This window comes from Polyodon spathula, chromosome 4, assembly GCF_017654505.1.
Source record: "Polyodon spathula isolate WHYD16114869_AA chromosome 4, ASM1765450v1, whole genome shotgun sequence".
NCBI classification, from domain to species: Eukaryota; Metazoa; Chordata; class Actinopteri; order Acipenseriformes; family Polyodontidae; genus Polyodon; species Polyodon spathula.
This window is the reverse complement of record NC_054537.1, coordinates 1,293,391-1,311,345: the sequence shown is the minus strand read 5'-3', so window position 1 is coordinate 1,311,345 and position 17,955 is coordinate 1,293,391. Positions and strand designations below refer to the sequence as shown.

Here is a 17,955-nt window from a genome sequence, read left to right as displayed (position 1 = left end):
ACAGAAATCATTACTAAAACACTCGCGATTCAAATACAAACAGAAATCATTACTAAACACACACCCAAGGTGTTTGGGCTACTATATCAGATATGGTCGGCAAAGGAAAAAGTCAACCTTGTGGACTGCAGCCTGTCTCCACACAGGTACACAGTGTGAAGACTCGGAGATCTCCTGCGTGGGATCCCCTCCTGCTGCCACTCCAGGGAGGGTCTGTCCTGGGACTCGAGGCCAGCCTGCATGCTCCTGCTGCCACTCCAGGGAGGGTCTGTCCTGGGACTCGAGGCCAGCCTGCACGCTCCTGCTGCCACTCCAGCGAGGGTCTGTCCTGGGACTCGAGGCCAGCCTGCACGCTCCTGCTGCCACTCCAGCGAGGGTCTGTCCTGGGACTCGAGGCCAGCCTGCACGCTCCTGCTGCCACTCCAGCGAGGGTCTGTCCTGGGACTCGAGGCCAGCCTGCACCCTCCTGCTGCCACTCCAGCGAGGGTCTGTCCTGGGACTCGAGGCCAGCCTGCACGCTCCTGCTGCCACTCCAGCGAGGGGCTGTCCTGGGACTGCTCCTGCTGCCACTCCAGCGAGGGTCTGTCCTGGGACTCGAGGCCAGCCTGCACGCTCCTGCTGCCACTCCAGGGAGGGTCTGTCCTGGGACTCGAGGCCAGCCTGCACGCTCCTGCTGCCACTCCAGCGAGGGTCTGTCCTGGGACTCGAGGCCAGCCTGCACGCTCCTGCTGCCACTCCAGCGAGGGTCTGTCCTGGGACTCGAGGCCAGCCTGCACGCTCCTGCTGCCACTCCAGCGAGGGTCTGTCCTGGGACTCAAGGCCAGCCTGCACGCTCCTGCTGCCACTCCAGCGAGGGGCTGTCCTGGGACTCAAGGCCAGCCTGCACGCTCCTGCTGCCACTCCAGGGAGGGTCTTTCCTGGGACTTGAGGCTGACTGACAATGAGGAGGAAGGCTGAGGCTTCCCGGGAGTGTCCTCCACAGTCTGCAATTAGGAACGACAGAAACAGTAAGTGGTCACTGCGCTGAAATCTCACCTTTCATTATTCTTTTAACTCTACATTAAGTGTCTCCAATTACTTATAAGAACATAAGAAAGTCTACAAACGAGAGGAGGCCATTTGACCCATCTTGTTTGTTTGGTTGTTAGTAGCTTATTGATCCCGGAATCTCATCAAGCAGCTTCAACAACATTATTGAGTTGGTTCCAGACGCCCACAATTCTCTGTGTAAAAAAGTGCCTATTATTTTCTGTTCTGAATGCCCCTTTATCTAATCTCCATTTGTGACCCCTGGTCCTTGTTTCTTTTTTCAGGTCAAAAAGTCCCTTTGATTGACATTGTCAATACCTTTTAGAATTCTGAATTCTTGAACCAGATTCCCACTTAGTCTTCTTGTATACTTACGCATAATTACAAAGTTATTATGCATAGTTACAATGTACTTCACACAGTAATGCAGTCCTTAGAAACAAGTAATGTAAATTGTTACCAATTTATTTTCTGACATTTTTCAAAAGCTAGTAATAAACACACAGGGCAATCAATTAGGTACGAACAACTGAAGTGCATGAATGCGCTTAATAAATGCTTTGGTAAAAGGGTGTTTAAGGTGATTTGTAAGTTTCAGAGTCACAGATTAAGGTGCTGTAGGAGCCAGTATCCCCCCCAGGGCTATCCTGTACTATGTAATTAAAGCCGCCTGCATTACACAGCTGAGTACAGAATGACCAGTACAAGCTGATTCCATTGCAGAATAACAAGTGCTGTTTCATCTGGCAGAACAACAAGTGCTGTTTCATCTGGGCCAGTAGGTTTTTCTGGAATCCTAGCTTGTCTAGCAGAATGTAATCTCTTCAGACAACTTGTATTCTCCCTTAAACTCAATGCATCAGACAAGGAAGAACAATGCTATGAAGTATTTGCCTTTACTGGTTTTATTTACGTTTTCAAATAATATTCACTGTGTGCGGGTCTGTCTGAGTAAAGGTGGAGAGATGGGGCAGGCTGGTCTCAGTGGAGGTGGAGAGATGGGGCAGGCTGCTCTGAGTGGAGGTGGAGAGATGGGGCAGGCTGGTCTGAGTGGAGGTGGAGAGATGGGGCAGGCTGCTCTGAGTGGAGGTGGAGAGATGGGGCAGGCTGGTCTGAGTGGAGGTGGAGAGATGGGGCAGGCTAGTCTGAGTGGAGGTGGAGAGATGGGGCAGGCTGGTCTGAGTGGAGGTGGAGAGATGGGGCAGGCTGGTCTGAGTGGAGGTGGAGAGATGGGGCAGGCTGGTCTGAGTGGAGGTGGAGAGATGGGGCAGGCTGGTCTGAGTGGAGGTGGAGAGATGGGGCAGGCTGGTCTGAGTGGAGGTGGAGAGATGGGGCAGGCTGGTCTGAGTGGAGGTGGAGTCATGGGGCAGGCTGCTCTGAGTGGAGGTGAAGTCATGGGGCAGGCTGCTCTGAGTGGAGGTGAAGATACATCTGCTCTGGGTCTGTGAGACTCTGTAAGTGATGGATTTCCAGCTGCTGGGATTGTACAGTCTGCTCTAATCTTTGGGGAAAGAAAAAAAAACACTACCCATATAACAGTTGAACACTACCCATATAACACCTACACCATCAGCAGAAGGATTTCCCACTATAGTCCTTTTACAATCCTGTGCTTGCTGTTTTTCACAACCTGTGATTCTAACAGCATTTTAAAGTTCTTGCTCTGACTAGGTACAATAAATACTATTCAAAGGGGTTTCATATATTAACACGTGGAAATTGAGTTCTATGCCTGGTGTTTAGCATGTTCTCGTTGAGCATCCACGTTCTGTTGTTCTTGTCAGGTGGAGCTCTACCACAGTTGGTATATATCCGGTGGATATTACAGTTATAGTACAGCAAACATCCATGTTTGAGAACTATCCCTTTAATAGGGATAGGGTTAACCCTAACCCTAACCCTAACCCTATCCCTTTAATACACACTGAGTTATTCTTAATCCAGTAATCCGTTGTGCATCAGTCCATCACATATCTGCCCTAACCATTTATCCGCTGTGATCAAGCTCTTCAGCAACGTCACCCACGCATACAGCACTAATGCAACATAGCTACAGGAAAGCCAGAGAGTTGTGCTGACAATTGAAAGTTGTTTTTTTTTTCTTTCTGTAAACCTATGCATTTTGCTACAGTGTAAATTAGCTGACACTAATGTAAGTGTATACAGCAGTGTGGCGGGGCAGGAGCAGAGTGGCGGGGCAGGAGCGTGTGGCAGTGTAGTAGCAGTGTGCGGGGCAGGAGCAGTGTGGCAGGGCAGGAGCGTGTGGCAATGCAGTAGCAATGTGGCGGGGCAGGAACCCTACGCATGAAGAGGGTTGTTGTGTAAATGGTGTGTATTTATTGTAATTAAGTAATGAAGTACCTGGCGCTCCTGGGATAGCCTCCCTGCTGTGTGTGATTACCAGGTGTGGAATCGAATCACCAGGCAGGTGTGTTCCAGGGTTGGATACCGAAGAGCAAGTGAGCAGCCAGGTGAGTAGCCAGAGCGTGTTTATTATTGATCACAGAACATTAGTTCAAAGGTTGTAGATGTAAGTTTTCATACCCTGTGTTGTATGTAGTCTGCGCTGGTAGTGTCACATGAGCTGTTCAGTGTGTTAATAAATCCTGTTTGCCTTCAGCCTCCGTCTCAATCTCCTGCCTGTCACTCAGCAGCGAAGGCACGCATGGCAGACAGCTACACTGTCACAAGCACTAATACCCTGTATCTTTCTAAACAAGGGGTTTAGGGGAGCTCCCTAATAAAAGATGAAACTCAAAACAATAATTGTGTGAATACAGTAATTGCTACAACTGTGTATTGGAGATTTCCTTTAACCTGTCGGGTCAATATGAGGTCTCTAATCTCTGCTGAAGGACCTTGAATGTTATCTTTCAAACAATGTTTAATCTCTCTTCCAAATACTCAGCTTGAGCATGGAATGGTCCAAGGCGGGTTTTCCCAGGAGGCTTCTGGTTCTGTTGCTTAAGTTAAAATACAAGCAACATGTGAATGCCATGAATGGTGTTTCTGTGTGAAGTGTCGTGACAATGTGGGCTCTGATTGACTGAAAGATCCTCAACAGTCCCTTATGGAGCATCACAGTCTCAGTCATCTATTATGAAATCTGCATAAAGATGGGAATTTGCTAAACCAATTTACAAAAGAAAATGTTATGGGAACTTTGAACCTACAGAAAATCTGATCTATAATGTTGTAATGTCTCGTTTTTTAGGCTGGCCTGGTGAATTTAGTTATAAACAATGCATCTGATAAAGGATCGGGAATAGGAGGCAGCAAAAACCATTCAGAAAAATGACTCCACTGACTGTTGAGCAGCTATACTAAAGAATGCATTCTGTATATGAACTACAGCAGTGTGCACATGTATTACAACACCCCATTGCTTCTGTAGTTCAGCAGTGTGCACATGTATTACAACACCCCATTGCTTCTATAGTTCAGCAGTGTGCACATGTATTAGAGCACCCCATTGCTTCTGTAGTTCAGCAGTGTGCACATGTATTACAACACCCCATTGCTTCTGTAGTTCAGCAGTGTGCACATGTATTACAACACCCCATTGCTTCTGTAGTTCAGCAGTGTGCACATGTATTAGTGTGCACATGTATTAACACCCCATTGCTTCTGTAGTTCAGCAGTGTGCACATGTATTACAACACCCCATTGCTTCTGTAGTTCAGCAGTGTGCACATGTATTACAACACCCCATTGCTTCTGTAGTTCAGCAGTGTGCACATGTATTACAACACCCCATTGCTTCTGTAGTTCAGCAGTGTGCACATGTATTAGAACACCCCATTGCTTCTGTAGTTCAGCAGTGTGCACATGTATTAGAGCACCCCATTGCTTCTGTAGTTCAGCAGTGTGCACATGTATTACAACACCCCATTGCTGTTACTATCATCATACACTAACATGATGTTTGGAATATGGATACACTTGTAAGGAGAACTTATTAAAAATGCAGTGTAACATTGAAATGATTCTGTTGAAAATGAGATCATAAGGAATGTTTGGGAATGAGGAAAGGCTCCATCAAGGCTAGTCCCTGTTAGCACACCATTCTCTCGTACTGGAGAGCACTCATGTGAAAGCACAGAACCTAGTCTTTTTAATGTTCCCACTCCCAGTGATGAAAATCATTTTAATGGAGGGCTGTGGAATACAGCTAAAGGCTAAATAATTAAACAAAGGAAGTGAAAAGGCTACCGGGATAAGCTGAACAAGTTTTCTTTGTGAACTCCAATAAATCAGTGTTATTTTCTGCCAGTTAAATTTCAGTGCCTAAATAAAGTCAACATGAGCACATCTTCAGCAGCCGCAACTGTCCCAGATTAATGTATTTATCTAAATGCTAGAAGAATCAGAAACAAAATTCTAGAACTTGAAGCTACTGCACTAACAGGTAACTATGATGTGATAGGTGTTACAGAAACTTGGTTGTCTGAGAGTGATGGGGACGAATATAATATTTGTGGGTATACACTGTATAGGAAAGACAGGCAGGACAGAAGAGGAGGAGGGGTAGCGCTATACATAAGAAACAGTCTTGAAGCCCAGGTGTTAAATCTGGACAAAGAAAACAAAGTCGAATCAATATGGGTCAGAATAACGGACAAAAATTCAAAGGGCATAATAATAGGAGCATGCTATAGACCGCCAGATTCAGAAGGTGAGCAAAATAATCTGTTATACAATGATATTAGAAATGCGTGTAGCAAAGGAGAAGCCATACTAATGGGGGATTTCAACTTCCCCCATATAAAATGGGAAAACCCGGTGGGTAGCACGAAGGATGAAATAGAAATGGTGGAAATGACAAATGACTGCTTCCTAACACAATTTGTGAAGGCACCCACTAGAGGGGAGGCATGCCTTGATTTAGTCTTTTCAAATAACGAAGACAAAATAACTAAAACAGAGGTCAGAGAACCACTAGCAAACTCAGACCACAACATGGTCTCATTTGAAATTATTTTTAAAACCCCAAAAGTAAAGACTAAAACTAAGGTTTACAATTTTAGAAAAGCAAACTATGAAGATATGAAACAGAGACTAACAGAAGTAGATTGGAGTAAAACAGAGAAAACATCCACAGAAAAGGATGGCTGTTCTTCAAAAATGTAGTACTAGAGGCGCAAAACAATTCCATCCCTAAAGTAGACAAATCTAAATGTAAAACTAAATTGCCAAAATGGTTTATTAGATCAATTAAAATAAATATTCAGCTAAAAAGGCACTTTATAGAGCGTTTAATAGGGACCAAAAACAATACACAGAAAGAGTACACAGAACTACAAACGCAAGTCAAAAAGGAAGTTAGAAAGGCCAAGAGAGAAATAGAAATGAACATTGCTAAGGGAGCTAAAACCAATTCCAAAATGTTTTTTCCAATATTACAACAGCAAGCGAACATTCAAAGAGGAGATTAAATGTTTGAGAGATACAAATGGCAAAATTATAGATGAAGAAAAAAAAAATAGCAAATATATTAAATGATTACTTTTCACAAGTTTTTACAAAGGAGGATACAGACAACATGCCCCACGTCATCCAGTTCCTATCCAGTTTTAAATAACTTTAGCATAACCGAGGCAGAAGTGTTAAAGGGACTAGGAGCTCTTAAAATAAACAAATCCCGTGGGCCAGATGAGATCCTCCCAATAGTATTCAAAGAAATGAAATAAGTTATTTACAAACCGCTAACCAAGATCATGCAACAGGGGTTGTACCGACAGACTGGAAAATTGCAAACGTAATACCGATCCACAAAAAGGGAAACAAAACTGAACCAGGTAACTACAGACCAGTAAGCCTGACTTCTATTATATGCAAACTTATGGAAACTATAATAAGATCCAAAATGGAAAATTACCTATATGGTAACAGGGTCCTGGGAGACAGTCAACATGGTTTTAGGAAAGGGAGATTGTGTCTAACTAACTTGCTTGATTTTTTTTGAGGATGCAACATCGATAATGGATAATTGCAAAGCATATGACATGGTTTATTTAGATTTCCAGAAAGCTTTTGACAAAGTCCCACATAAAAGATTAATTCTCAAACTGAATCCCAGCTGCGTTCAAGGAAACACATGTACATGGATTAGGGAGTGGTTAACATGTAGAAAACAGAAAGTACTGATTAGTGAAGAAACCTCAGAATGGAGTGTGGTAACCAGTGGTGTACCACAGGGATCAGTATTAGGTCCTCTGCTATTCCTAATCTACATTAATGATTTAGATTGTGGTATAGTAAGCAAACTTGTTAAATTTACAAACAACACAAAAATAGGAGGCGTGGCAAACACTGTTGTAGGAGCAAAGGTCATTCAAAATGATCTAGACAAGATTCAGAACTGGGCAGACACATGGCAAATGACATTTAATAGAGAAAAGTGTAAGGTACTGCACGCAGGAAATAAAAATGTACATTATAAATATCATATGGGAGATACTGAAATTGGAGAAGGAATCTATGAAAAAGACCTAGGAGTTTTTGTTGACTCAGAAATGTCTTCATCTAGACAATGTGGGGAAGCTATAAAAAAGGCTAACAAGATGCTCAGATATTGTGAAAAGTGTTGAATTTAAATCAAGGGAAGTAATGTTAAAACTGTAAAATGCATTAGTAAGTCCTCATCTTAAATATTGTGTTCAGTTCTGGTCACCTCACTACAAAAAGGATATTGCTGCTCTAGAAAGAGTGCAAAGAAGTGAGACCAGAATTATTCCAGGTTTAAAAGGCATGTCATATGCAGACAGGCTAAAAGAATTGAATCTGTTCCGTCTTGAACAAAGAAGACTACATGGCAACCTAATTCAAACATTCAAAAATGGTATTGACAATGTCGACCCAAGAGACTTTCAACCTAAAAAAAAAAAAAAAAAAAACACCCCATGCAAGGACCAAGGGTCAAAATGGAGATTAGACAAAGGGGCATTCAGAACAGAAAATAGGAGGCACTTTTTTACACAGAGAATTGTGAGGGTCTGGAACCAACTCCCCAGTAATGTTGAAGCTGACACCCTGGGATCCTTCAAGAAGCTGCTTGATGAGATTCTGGGATCAATAAGCTACTAACAACCAAACGAGCAAGATGGGCCGAATGGCCTCCTCTCGTTTGTAAACTTTGTTATGTTCAGATACAGTAGATTCAGCTGCGTTGCTTACTGGCAGGCGTTTAAACAGTAATGATTTCCTTTGTATGCTGCATACAGACCTTGTAAGTGTTTGACAATTACATTAACAGTCACCACACAATACTAAGTGTGGGTAGGTTGCCTTGAGGAGGACAGAGCTGGTACCAGTACTGCCATGGTTAAAGCTGGAAAAGGCTGGTACTGGCAGCCTCTGAAAGGACTGGTCCTGTAATGTGGAGAGGAGATACCAAAGCGCAACTCCATTCATTAAACTTGATTGACAGAAATGATCAGAGGAAAGATCACAAACAGCAGGAACTCTCATCATGCAACAAATAGCATTGTATCCTTGCAATAATGCAATGATTCTACTACATGTAGGCATAAGGAGCTGCTTATTGAGTACAGAGAAAATACACCAACATTTGACTTTCGTAACAGGTTGTCAATATGTATTACATTATATGCATTACCATCCATCCTTCATACACAAGAAATAACAAAACTGATCAGTTTAATATATTTTTATTGGCATTTATGGCCTTGTGCATTAATATTTCAACTTTGCCCAGCAGCTACAAGGATGCAATAGCCCCAAATTAAATGTGAACTAAAAATCTACCTTCAGTGTTACACAATACCTACTGTATGCTTCGATAGCCAGGTTAGTAAGAAATTCATATTTTGCCTACAATTATAAAACCCCATCCCTCACAAAATACAGAAAGGTGCTTTAAGTGTTGTTAATTACAGACAAGAAACAAAACATGTTTAAAATAGTAGCGTTTTCCTGCAGTATTGCCAAACAACTGTGGATAAAACAAAGAAATCATAGCGATGTCTCAACAATGCAGTTTGATCACTTGTAAAGAACCAAAAAAAACACAACCTTTTTACAAATCATATTAAAGTAAAAAGGTAGTTTATATACGGTTGCATAGTTCTGAAATGCTTATCCCGTGCAAACTGCAACTAGTAACATTGACAAAGACTGTGGGCTTATATCCCATACCAGGCCTTCAGCAAAAAGTGGCCAATATCAAAAAAGAGTTGCATAAATACAAGCCCTACAGTAGCTGCATTCTGAATTTAAATAGATTTCTTATATTAATTTTGTTTGGAGCCAAAACATTTCATACAATTTTAAATTATTTAAAATATTGCTGTTTAAGTGAATTAGTTTACCTAAAATTTAATAAGGTCATTCTGACAAGGATGCCCACATTCATCACCTAAGCAACTGTAGCTTCAAATCACTGCAATGGTATGTAGTACCAAATTCATGTTAGCCAAACCTGGGCAGTTATTCTCCCTGTAAAACAATATAAAAACTCATCAAGAGGGGAGTCCAGACAACAAGTTATAAAGCATAATATTACCAATTATTACACAGAACAAAAAAGTAAAGTTCTATTAAAATAGTGTGATAAGTTATAAATTATGACCATTAAAACATGTGGAAATGCCAAAAATTCTGCATTATTTTATACGTAATAGTCTGCAATTTAAAATTACATTGACACATTTTGTAATGCGATACAGCCATAAAAAACAACACTATATAAAACAAACATACTATTTTGATTTTAGAATTTAATATACTTGCTTAGATCGTAACAAGATCTATAGCTGTACACACGTCAATATTACCATATAGAGTTCAGGACTTTGGCTTAATAAGCAATGAACTTTCACTGAAACCTTAAAATCCCAGGGAAAATCAACACTGACCCACCATCCGATAATGCCTGCACAACAAAAACGTGTTGGGCAATACAATTAAGCAAACTTGATTAAATTTAGAATATGGAAATCTAATTTATCAAAAATAAAACAAACCTTAAATTCCACATTGTTCCACATCTCTTGTAAATTAAATATAAACCGTTCCGACCTGCATAGAAACGGAACCAGTTTGTCCCACTGCCTGTCTGTGGAATTCTGAAAACCTTCTCTTATGATCCTAAAAACAAAATAATGACTGCAGTATCACCTATTGATATTGTTGAAACGCTGGGTGCGTTAAGTAAGGGAGCCGCTCCGAGCAGCCCTGTGAAAGAACCCACTGAACAGCAAGCTCAGCTCCCCCGAGAAGCTCAGTGCTACAGCAGGTTTCATCAGTGAGGAGAGAAATTCTCACTCCGAGCCGCTCAGTTAATTAACACACCCACAGGCTTTAAAAGGGACAGGGTGTTGAACCTTCACCCAATGCTTTGAGTTCAACAAAGGAAGCCAACGCTTTCATTATAAGACACCTCCTATTGCTGCATGCTCTCTTCTGCACTAATCTGCTGGGAAAGGTCCTCCCCACTCTGCTCTTTCTGTATCGGCATGTCAGTGTGAACCAGGCTCTGGCTGTCCCTCGTGGAAGGGCTGCTCAGTTGTGGGACAGTTGACTCCAGAACATGCTCCAATGCAGACTCTACCACAGAGGCTTTGAGCGGCAGTTCAACTGAGGAAGGCAGAGGCTCTGGCGCAGACCTTTCAGACTCATCTAAACAAAATAAAAGTGTTATTCTTCTGCATTTCTCAATAAACTAAAGTCATGGCAGCAAACTAAATAGTTCAGTCATTTTACTCTGCCTTGCAAACCCACTCACCAAGTCCAAATCAATATTTATGAGTGCACTATGATGTCAGTCTGCATTTTAAAAAAGCCATTGGCTCCTAGGCAACATGTTTGTCTGGTGCCCTGAAACATGTATTTTTACTTTAACACATGATGATCTTGTAACACTGTCTGTTTGCAAGCCATGTTCTTACCTGTCTTGTAATTTCTGTGGCAGTTCACCTGGAGGGGGCCATTTCCCCCCACCCTTTCACTGGCTTCTTTCCTGTCTGTGTCAGACATGAATAAAAAAAACTATCAGAACTGAAAGAACATGTGCGCTATGGACACCAGCAAGTTCAGCAAAGGAAGACACTGTAAACACTGCAGGGGCTTCTGTAACCCCTACAGCATGCCATGTGTTTGAAATGAAGACATCAACCAGCATAATATATTCATTTAATGCACATCTGAGGGGAAAACAAAAACCATGCGGGAAACAATCTTACCAATAGAGGGGTTAAGCTCATCACTCAACACTGACCCTTCTCCTAGCAAGGAACTGACTGCCACGTCACCAGCGGAGGAAGACAAATTCAGCATCAGGTCTGAGAGCTCAGGAAGAGAGGCTTCAGACATCTCAATGAAACCTGCAATCATTGGAAAAGTTCAATCTGGCAATTAAAACACTCCCAATTTAGCTCTGCAGATGGTGAAATTTTGCTACGGGTGTCAGCACTTAAAGGGAGGTCCCTGTTTAAGTACTGCTTGGACATGGTGTCGACACGCCTCACCACACTGTTCAACAAACTCCACTCTGTGTCCACTAAAAGGGACATTTCATGTTAAAACAAGCAATACTGATACAGCTGACAGCTCAAGTATCTCTTGCATACTGATATACCAAATGGAAAATGTGCTGACCTCAAGCTCTCTTCAGTCCTGAGACATGGGCCTTCAGGATTTTATATGACATGTATTTTGACGCTACGATTGCCGTTTTGTGAAAGTTTGAAGGAGTCAATACTTAAATACGGTAAACTTCAGAAGATTTACTTATTCTATCAGTTATACTGCAATCCCAGACTTCAACGTGATTAGAAAAAATATATATGAAGATTCTGAGATTGTGAAGCAGCCCCCTCTGCTTGGCTTCACATGAAACAGTAAGGATTGCTGGGTATTGAACTAGTTAAGAATCCTAGGAGGGGTGGTGATCGGGATAGAATACTGTTACAAAAAGATGCGAGATGGATGAATGTGCTTCAGACAATCTCCAGGAGGGTTCAATGAGGAACGTGCATTGGTTCCATTCTGTAATAGTACTGTAGCAAAAAATGCATTCAATTGAAAACTGACTTGTGTATTATTTTACATGTAATATTTTTTGACCAAAGCAGCCAAAGTGAATAACTGTCAGCTGAGATTCCAAGTGTTTTGTGGCACTGAGAAACCCTTTGATAAGTTAAGCTTTAACCGTTTCCAGCACAGCTGAGCACCACTCAAGGCAGCCCCGTACAGGAAATGAATTAGTGCAATCTGTACTGCATGGAGCTGAGGAAGTGAAGTGACTTTACTATTAAAAGCTACCTGGATCCATGACCCTCTGAATAGGGGGCGGTAGTGGAGAGATCTCTGTTGGCTGGCTTGGTATATCCTGCTTCAGGGTCATTGCTTCCTCCAAGGTTTCTGACTGTACCGAAGGGGCAAGCAGGGCAACCTAGCATTACAAATCAGAGAAGAGGAGAATACACTGTTAAACAGTATAGGTAGGAGACGAGGAAAGATGCAAATACAGAAAATCAAAACCAACAAGTTATTCCAAAAGGTCCTGACCCCTCCCAACCCCAACCCAAGACAGTGAAGTCACAAACCTCAGTGTAGCCATTACTTGGCACTGTGGCTAGGGTACCCTCTTCAGGCACTGAGGTACTCTCTTCAGGCACTGAGGAGGGTGGTTTGACCTCGACTGTCTTTGGTGTTGCAGGAAGAGATGGGATTCGGTGCAGGTATCCGTAGCCAATACCACACCCTAAACTACCAACAGAAACAAAAAGCATTACAGAGCTGCTGAGCACTGCAAGTACCAATTGAAAATCAGGGCAATCCCAGGGAGATGGGCACAGTGTATTCAGATGCAATATCGCCTTCATCTACCCACTGCAACAGCTGACTGAATGCAAGCCACAAGCAAGCATGGCAGGGACTTGCTCAAGGCCACACACATTTATCTTAACGGGTTCTGTAGGGAGCGTCATGCCGATCAGGTCCCTCCAAGCACACCAGTGCTGTGATATTGTCAAGTTATTTCTTCTACGAGATGAAACCTTTCTGACTAAATTACAAACTAGTGCAAATTTATTTTTTCTTATTATTGTTATTCTAACCTAAGAGATGTTACTGCTTGGCAAGAGGTGAAGTGTACGAGGTACATCTAGGACAAAGAACACACTGTAACAGAACACAGGAAATACACATTAAGAGAAAGGACTAGATGGGCATGGCTTTAGCTGCTCCATCTATAAGGGTGGTCACTCCAGAACAGGCTTAAGAAAAGGGGAATAAGCGAATAACCTGTTTTACCTCTTCTGAGGACTGAAACCTAACCCCTAACCACAAAGTGCAACAACATGAAATGACATCCTGAACTTTTATCTTTACACCTGTAGCTGACCTTTCTATATAAAAATGAGAGGCACGCATAGTAAACACAGTAAAGACAGTGCTCCACCGTTATAAAGCAGCCCCTTATGGTGCAGAACCGGTTCGGCTCTATAGAGGTTTCTCCTATTGCGTTCTCATTATAGGGTAGACCACAAACAGCATGGTCTCTTAACTACAGCTCTGCCTGCATGTGTTACAGTGCACACCTACATGGAACTGTGATCCCTTTACGGAAGTGGCATTGCAATAGCCAGATTGTTACCTTCCTTCGCCTCCCCACGCTCCATTGGGTGTAACCACAACCTCTCGACACCGGTCAGTCTCAGTGTTGTAGACCAGCAGCTTCAAGGGCTTCCCCTCATGGGACTCCACCAGGGAGAAGAAATCCTCAGACTGGAGCACAGGACAACAGTGTTAATACAAAACACAACCTTATATTCAAATAACGCACTTTAAAAAGCATACAGACTGTCACTCCACCCTAATATCACAATTCTATATAGAAGTGGCAGACTAGGGGGATGAGAAAATGTAGCCCAGGAGGGGCAAAAGGACTACATCCCCCAGAATGCCATGGGAGGGAGCCAGGATAAGGGTCACATGGTTCTATTAATTAATGAGGGACACCTGCCAGCGATTAAAAGGCAGGTATTTAACTGGGAAAAATGTTTATTCAATGCAGTCTGTGTGAAGGCAAGAGGCTGTCTAGGTAGAACAATCTGTGTAGAAGCCTGGAAAAAAAGATACCGTGTGAAACCTTTGTGTTGTGTGTAACAGAGTTCTGTAATCAGTAAACAGCTTAGCCATCCGATCTAGTTAGAAACTAGAAACTATAGTTTAGTACTCTCTGGGAGTTCAATTTATTTAATTTCTGTAAATACAAAAAGGCACAAAAATGCAAACTTCAATTGCTGTGTCTGCTTTCAAGAGGCAAGCAAACTAAAAAATCAGTGAAACCCTTCACACAATAAGAGACTCATTTGGTAATTTAGTGATCATTCAGTGATATTTATTACAGTCTGCAGAGACCTGTTTATATCACAGCGTCTCAATTACTTGTCCCATGTCTAGGTGGATCATTTTGATAATTCCTTTCAACAGGTAAGCTTCAACCTGGAGAACCGTGCTCTTCACAGCAGCCTCTTCAACTCAGTCCAGCAATGCTCGAATAGATTCACAAATGGAGATGTTTTCAAACATCATGCATGTTAGGGAAATAAAGGCTGGCAATGCTTAATGGCACCAGAGTGTGGGTGGTACTTACATCTTGAATCACCTGGTCAGCTCCGACTATGTAGTCTGTATGTGCACGGAGACCAGCTAGAGATGCTGGAGAATTGGGCTCGACATCCTGAAAAGAGGAGGAAGTCTCGGTTAGGTTGCTGCTAGTTAACAGATTGCTCTTCCAGGGGCCCCCTTCAGCTTTCTGTAAAGCAGTGTAGATTGCTTGGGTATCATTGCAATAAGTTAAATGCAATTTCAATATTGTGAGCCTTATTAGCAATGGTATAGGCATCCTTTACAATTTATTCGTATAGGATTTCATTTAATGTGTGCTGCCACCTGGTGGGCAAATCTTTTTACTGTGTTATTCTGAATGTTTTCTTACTGCCAGGAGTGAGTAAAGTTGTACACTCTGGGTCTGTGTTGTAACCATGTTCTAAAACATGGAATTGCAATAATTCAAGATCCAGCCAAGTCTTAATGAAGGCAGAGTAATAATACCTACCAAACCCTGAGAGGAACGGCCTCCAGGACTGGAATTCCCTTGACTTAAACAGCAACACATACACTGGGTTTATGTTGTTTAACCCAGGACATGAGTTTATATAAACTGGCATGAATCACCTGTCTGCTTGGAAAACCCCCTTGTGGCTTTAGAGCTTTTAACCTGATCTCTCTCACAGGACACAGGCCACAACCTGTAACGGCAGTGTATCACACAACACTGCCCGCTGCACGTGCCTCTGCTTACCAGCACATGCCAGACGTGTTCGCTGGCTCCTTGGAAACTGCAGAATCTGACACTGGCCCCCAGCAGCCCCTGGCCTCCCCACATGTTACTGGGCACGACCTCCAGCTCTCGCACCCTCATCGCTTTAATACTGTACACCTCCAGCTTCACAGGCTTCTCCACATTCGCCTTCAGCAAGTCTTTCAACGTGTCATTCTCTTTGTTCTGAAGAAAATACAACAACCAAACAAAATGAGGCAGTATGCACTTTGTGGCCAACGTTTTTTTTTTTTTTTTTTTTTTTTTTTTAATCAATAAGTGTCAAATATAAACGCTGACTTTGAAGAAGCCAGTCCACCTTTGGATGCAATGGTAGATATAAAAAAAAAAAAAAAACACACACACACCATGAAACAAATGCTTTCCCCAGTGTTACAAAATTGAAAGGTTATGATATCCTAGAGGACTTGGAGAGCTGTATTTAATGCATATTTTAGATTCAAATTTTCAATCTTTTTTTTGTGAAGTCATCAAATTGACATTGATATGTTCAAAGGCTTTAAAATAAGTATGTTACTTTTTACAAGACCTGCAGTTAACTTTGAGAGTTGCATAGGATGCAGCTTGCAGATTGCAAGCAAGTGGTCTGTTATTAACATGGTCAGAGGCTAAAACAAAGTGGCAGTGAAACAGTTAATGTTCACTTACAGTATACAGAGTCCTTCATGCACAGGCATCCCAAGATGCTTTACAAAACCATTACCTTATAAACTACATTTAACCACAAGCTAACCTTACAATATCAGCTGAACTAACCTAGCACATGTAAACAGTCTCTGCATTCCTGATTATACTTGAGAGAGAAATTTCACTACGAATTTAGAGGCCAAAAGAATCTACAGGAAACTGGACTGGTCGCCAATGCAGGGCCCACAGAATGGAATCACTGGTGGCTAGCTTGCATGAATCAGTATGCTAGTTGCTGAGTTCTGTTGAACTGTGATCTATTTAATGAGCCAAGTAGTAGGCTGGCAAACAATGAGGTACAGAAATGAACACAAGCGTGAATCAACATCATGTGAACTTGTGACAGAAGTGAGCAGAACCACGCAATGTCTCAGTATACACAAGTCAAGTCTGGAAACTGAACCAACATGATTATCAGATGACAAGGTAGAATCCAAAATAACTTCCACATTCATCCATATAAGCATGCTTTTTTGCTGCTCTGCTGTGCACTGTTGTGTGAAAACACTCAATGCTTTATTCCCTGCAATCTGGAGAAGAAAAAAAACACATACACACATCTAATCTGGAGAAACTATTCTGGTGTTACTAACAAAGTGGTACATCTCTTCAAGTGGCATTCCATGAAGTGCCTGCACAGAAACAAATACGTCTGCTCATTATCTGCCACGCCCAGTGTTCTCTCTGTACAGGTGTGGCCGATGGGACATTCCCTTAGCGAAAGTCTGGATCATTTCCCTTGAGTCTAAGAGATCACTGCACACAGCAGTAATGTATTACTTTATATCACTCTGTGCATGGCATGGATGTACACATACGTGGTAGCTTGCACTGTGTTTGACTGGCAGCTTCATGAACTGTCAGAATAGTTACCAGTCTTGTATGCCCCACAGCAATGACAAAATCAAAATATGGCTCCAATCCTGCCCTCTCAGCCGGGGAACCTTCTTGAACCTGAAAAAAAAAAAAAAAAATTAAATAACCTATAGTCACGCGCAAAGAGCGTATAGTGACTTGGCATTCCTCAATAATTGCTGTCTATTTTCTTGGGGGTGGAAACGTGTCTTTCTGGAATACACTGACGCTGCCCCCTCGTTGACATCCAGTAATGTGTGCTTGGCACCTACTACTGTCAAAGTCTTTCAGATTGACTATCCCGCTAACTGCATCTAATTCCACTGCAAAGGGGACACACAACTTTACACATGAAATCAAGTTCTGCAAGAGTCACAATAATACAATCTGATAGAATTACTGCGGCTTGCTTAGCAACCAAGCCCAGTTAACCCTACCTACTCGTACTCCTTACGTGTCGCTAACAAGGAGGCCACGGCACGAACACGCAGTGAAAGCGTTTAGCAGTACTGCGCTTAAACAACCCCCGCCACAAACACAAAGCAAGACGTGAGTGTGTACCCCTGGCATGTGACTGACAGCTACCGTGCACAGTAGAGCTGGAATACTCGTTTAGTTATCGTGTTACCTGCAGAGGAAACACGGGGAAAATGCCACCTCACCAGCTGGCTTGGAAAAGACGGGCCCTAGACACATCCCTGTAAGCTGTGTTAATGATACTGTAATACCGACCACAGCGAGTAAGTACCGCACTAGCTAGATTATGAACGAGTACATAGTTTAAGTGTGCAGTAAGCACGTACCCCGTGTACGTGGTATCCATCTGTCCCTCCTTCGGGTACGTCTGTGCTCTGCGTCAACCCCATGTCTTTCTTCGTGAAGTTTTGGTATAAAAATAGAATAAAGTAAATAAAGAAATGAGGAATGCGGATCTTGCATTACTCAGGGGCCATATTGCAAACTCGCCACGTCAGCCCAAACAAGTCAATTGACGATCCAGGACTCAGTGACTA

The 17,955-nt window shown here is 42.5% G+C and overlaps 2 protein-coding genes across 2 annotated transcripts; one reads left to right on the top strand and one right to left on the bottom strand.

Annotated features, from left to right (window-relative positions):
- Positions 1–1,994: 1,994 nt before the first annotated feature.
- Positions 1,995–2,477, top strand: LOC121313745 (acanthoscurrin-2-like). The gene has a single exon (XM_041246550.1). It carries the CDS (start codon positions 1,995–1,997, stop codon positions 2,475–2,477), a length of 483 nt encoding a protein of 160 aa, XP_041102484.1.
- A 6,206-nt stretch (positions 2,478–8,683) lies between these two features.
- Positions 8,684–17,930, bottom strand: LOC121314038 (Golgi reassembly-stacking protein 1-like). Its single transcript, XM_041246822.1, has 10 exons — positions 17,746–17,930; positions 16,961–17,041; positions 15,362–15,565; positions 14,651–14,737; positions 13,649–13,779; positions 12,597–12,759; positions 12,313–12,442; positions 11,232–11,372; positions 10,938–11,012; positions 8,684–10,668 (listed from the first exon to the last, which is right to left on the bottom strand). Exons 1-10 carry the CDS (start codon positions 17,806–17,808, stop codon positions 10,433–10,435), a joined length of 1,311 nt encoding a protein of 436 aa, XP_041102756.1. The 5' UTR covers positions 17,809–17,930; the 3' UTR covers positions 8,684–10,432.
- Between the last annotated feature and the right edge of the window lie 25 nt (positions 17,931–17,955).

What these genes read in the sequence shown, in the direction of transcription:
- LOC121314038 (XM_041246822.1), bottom strand. Translation starts at nt 17,808, where the DNA reads ATGGGGTTGACGCAGAGCACAGACGTACCCGAAGGAGGGACAGATGGA. An exon ending in TCAGAGGGTCATGGATCCAG is followed by an intron (nt 11,373 to 12,312) that starts GTAGCTTTTAAT and finishes CAATGATTGCAG; the next exon opens with GTTTCATTGAGATGTCTGAA. An exon ending in TGAGCTTAACCCCTCTATTG is followed by an intron (nt 11,013 to 11,231) that starts GTAAGATTGTTT and finishes TGTCTGACACAG; the next exon opens with ACAGGAAAGAAGCCAGTGAA.
- LOC121313745 (XM_041246550.1), top strand. Translation starts at nt 1,995, where the DNA reads ATGGGGCAGGCTGGTCTCAGTGGAGGTGGAGAGATGGGGCAGGCTGCT.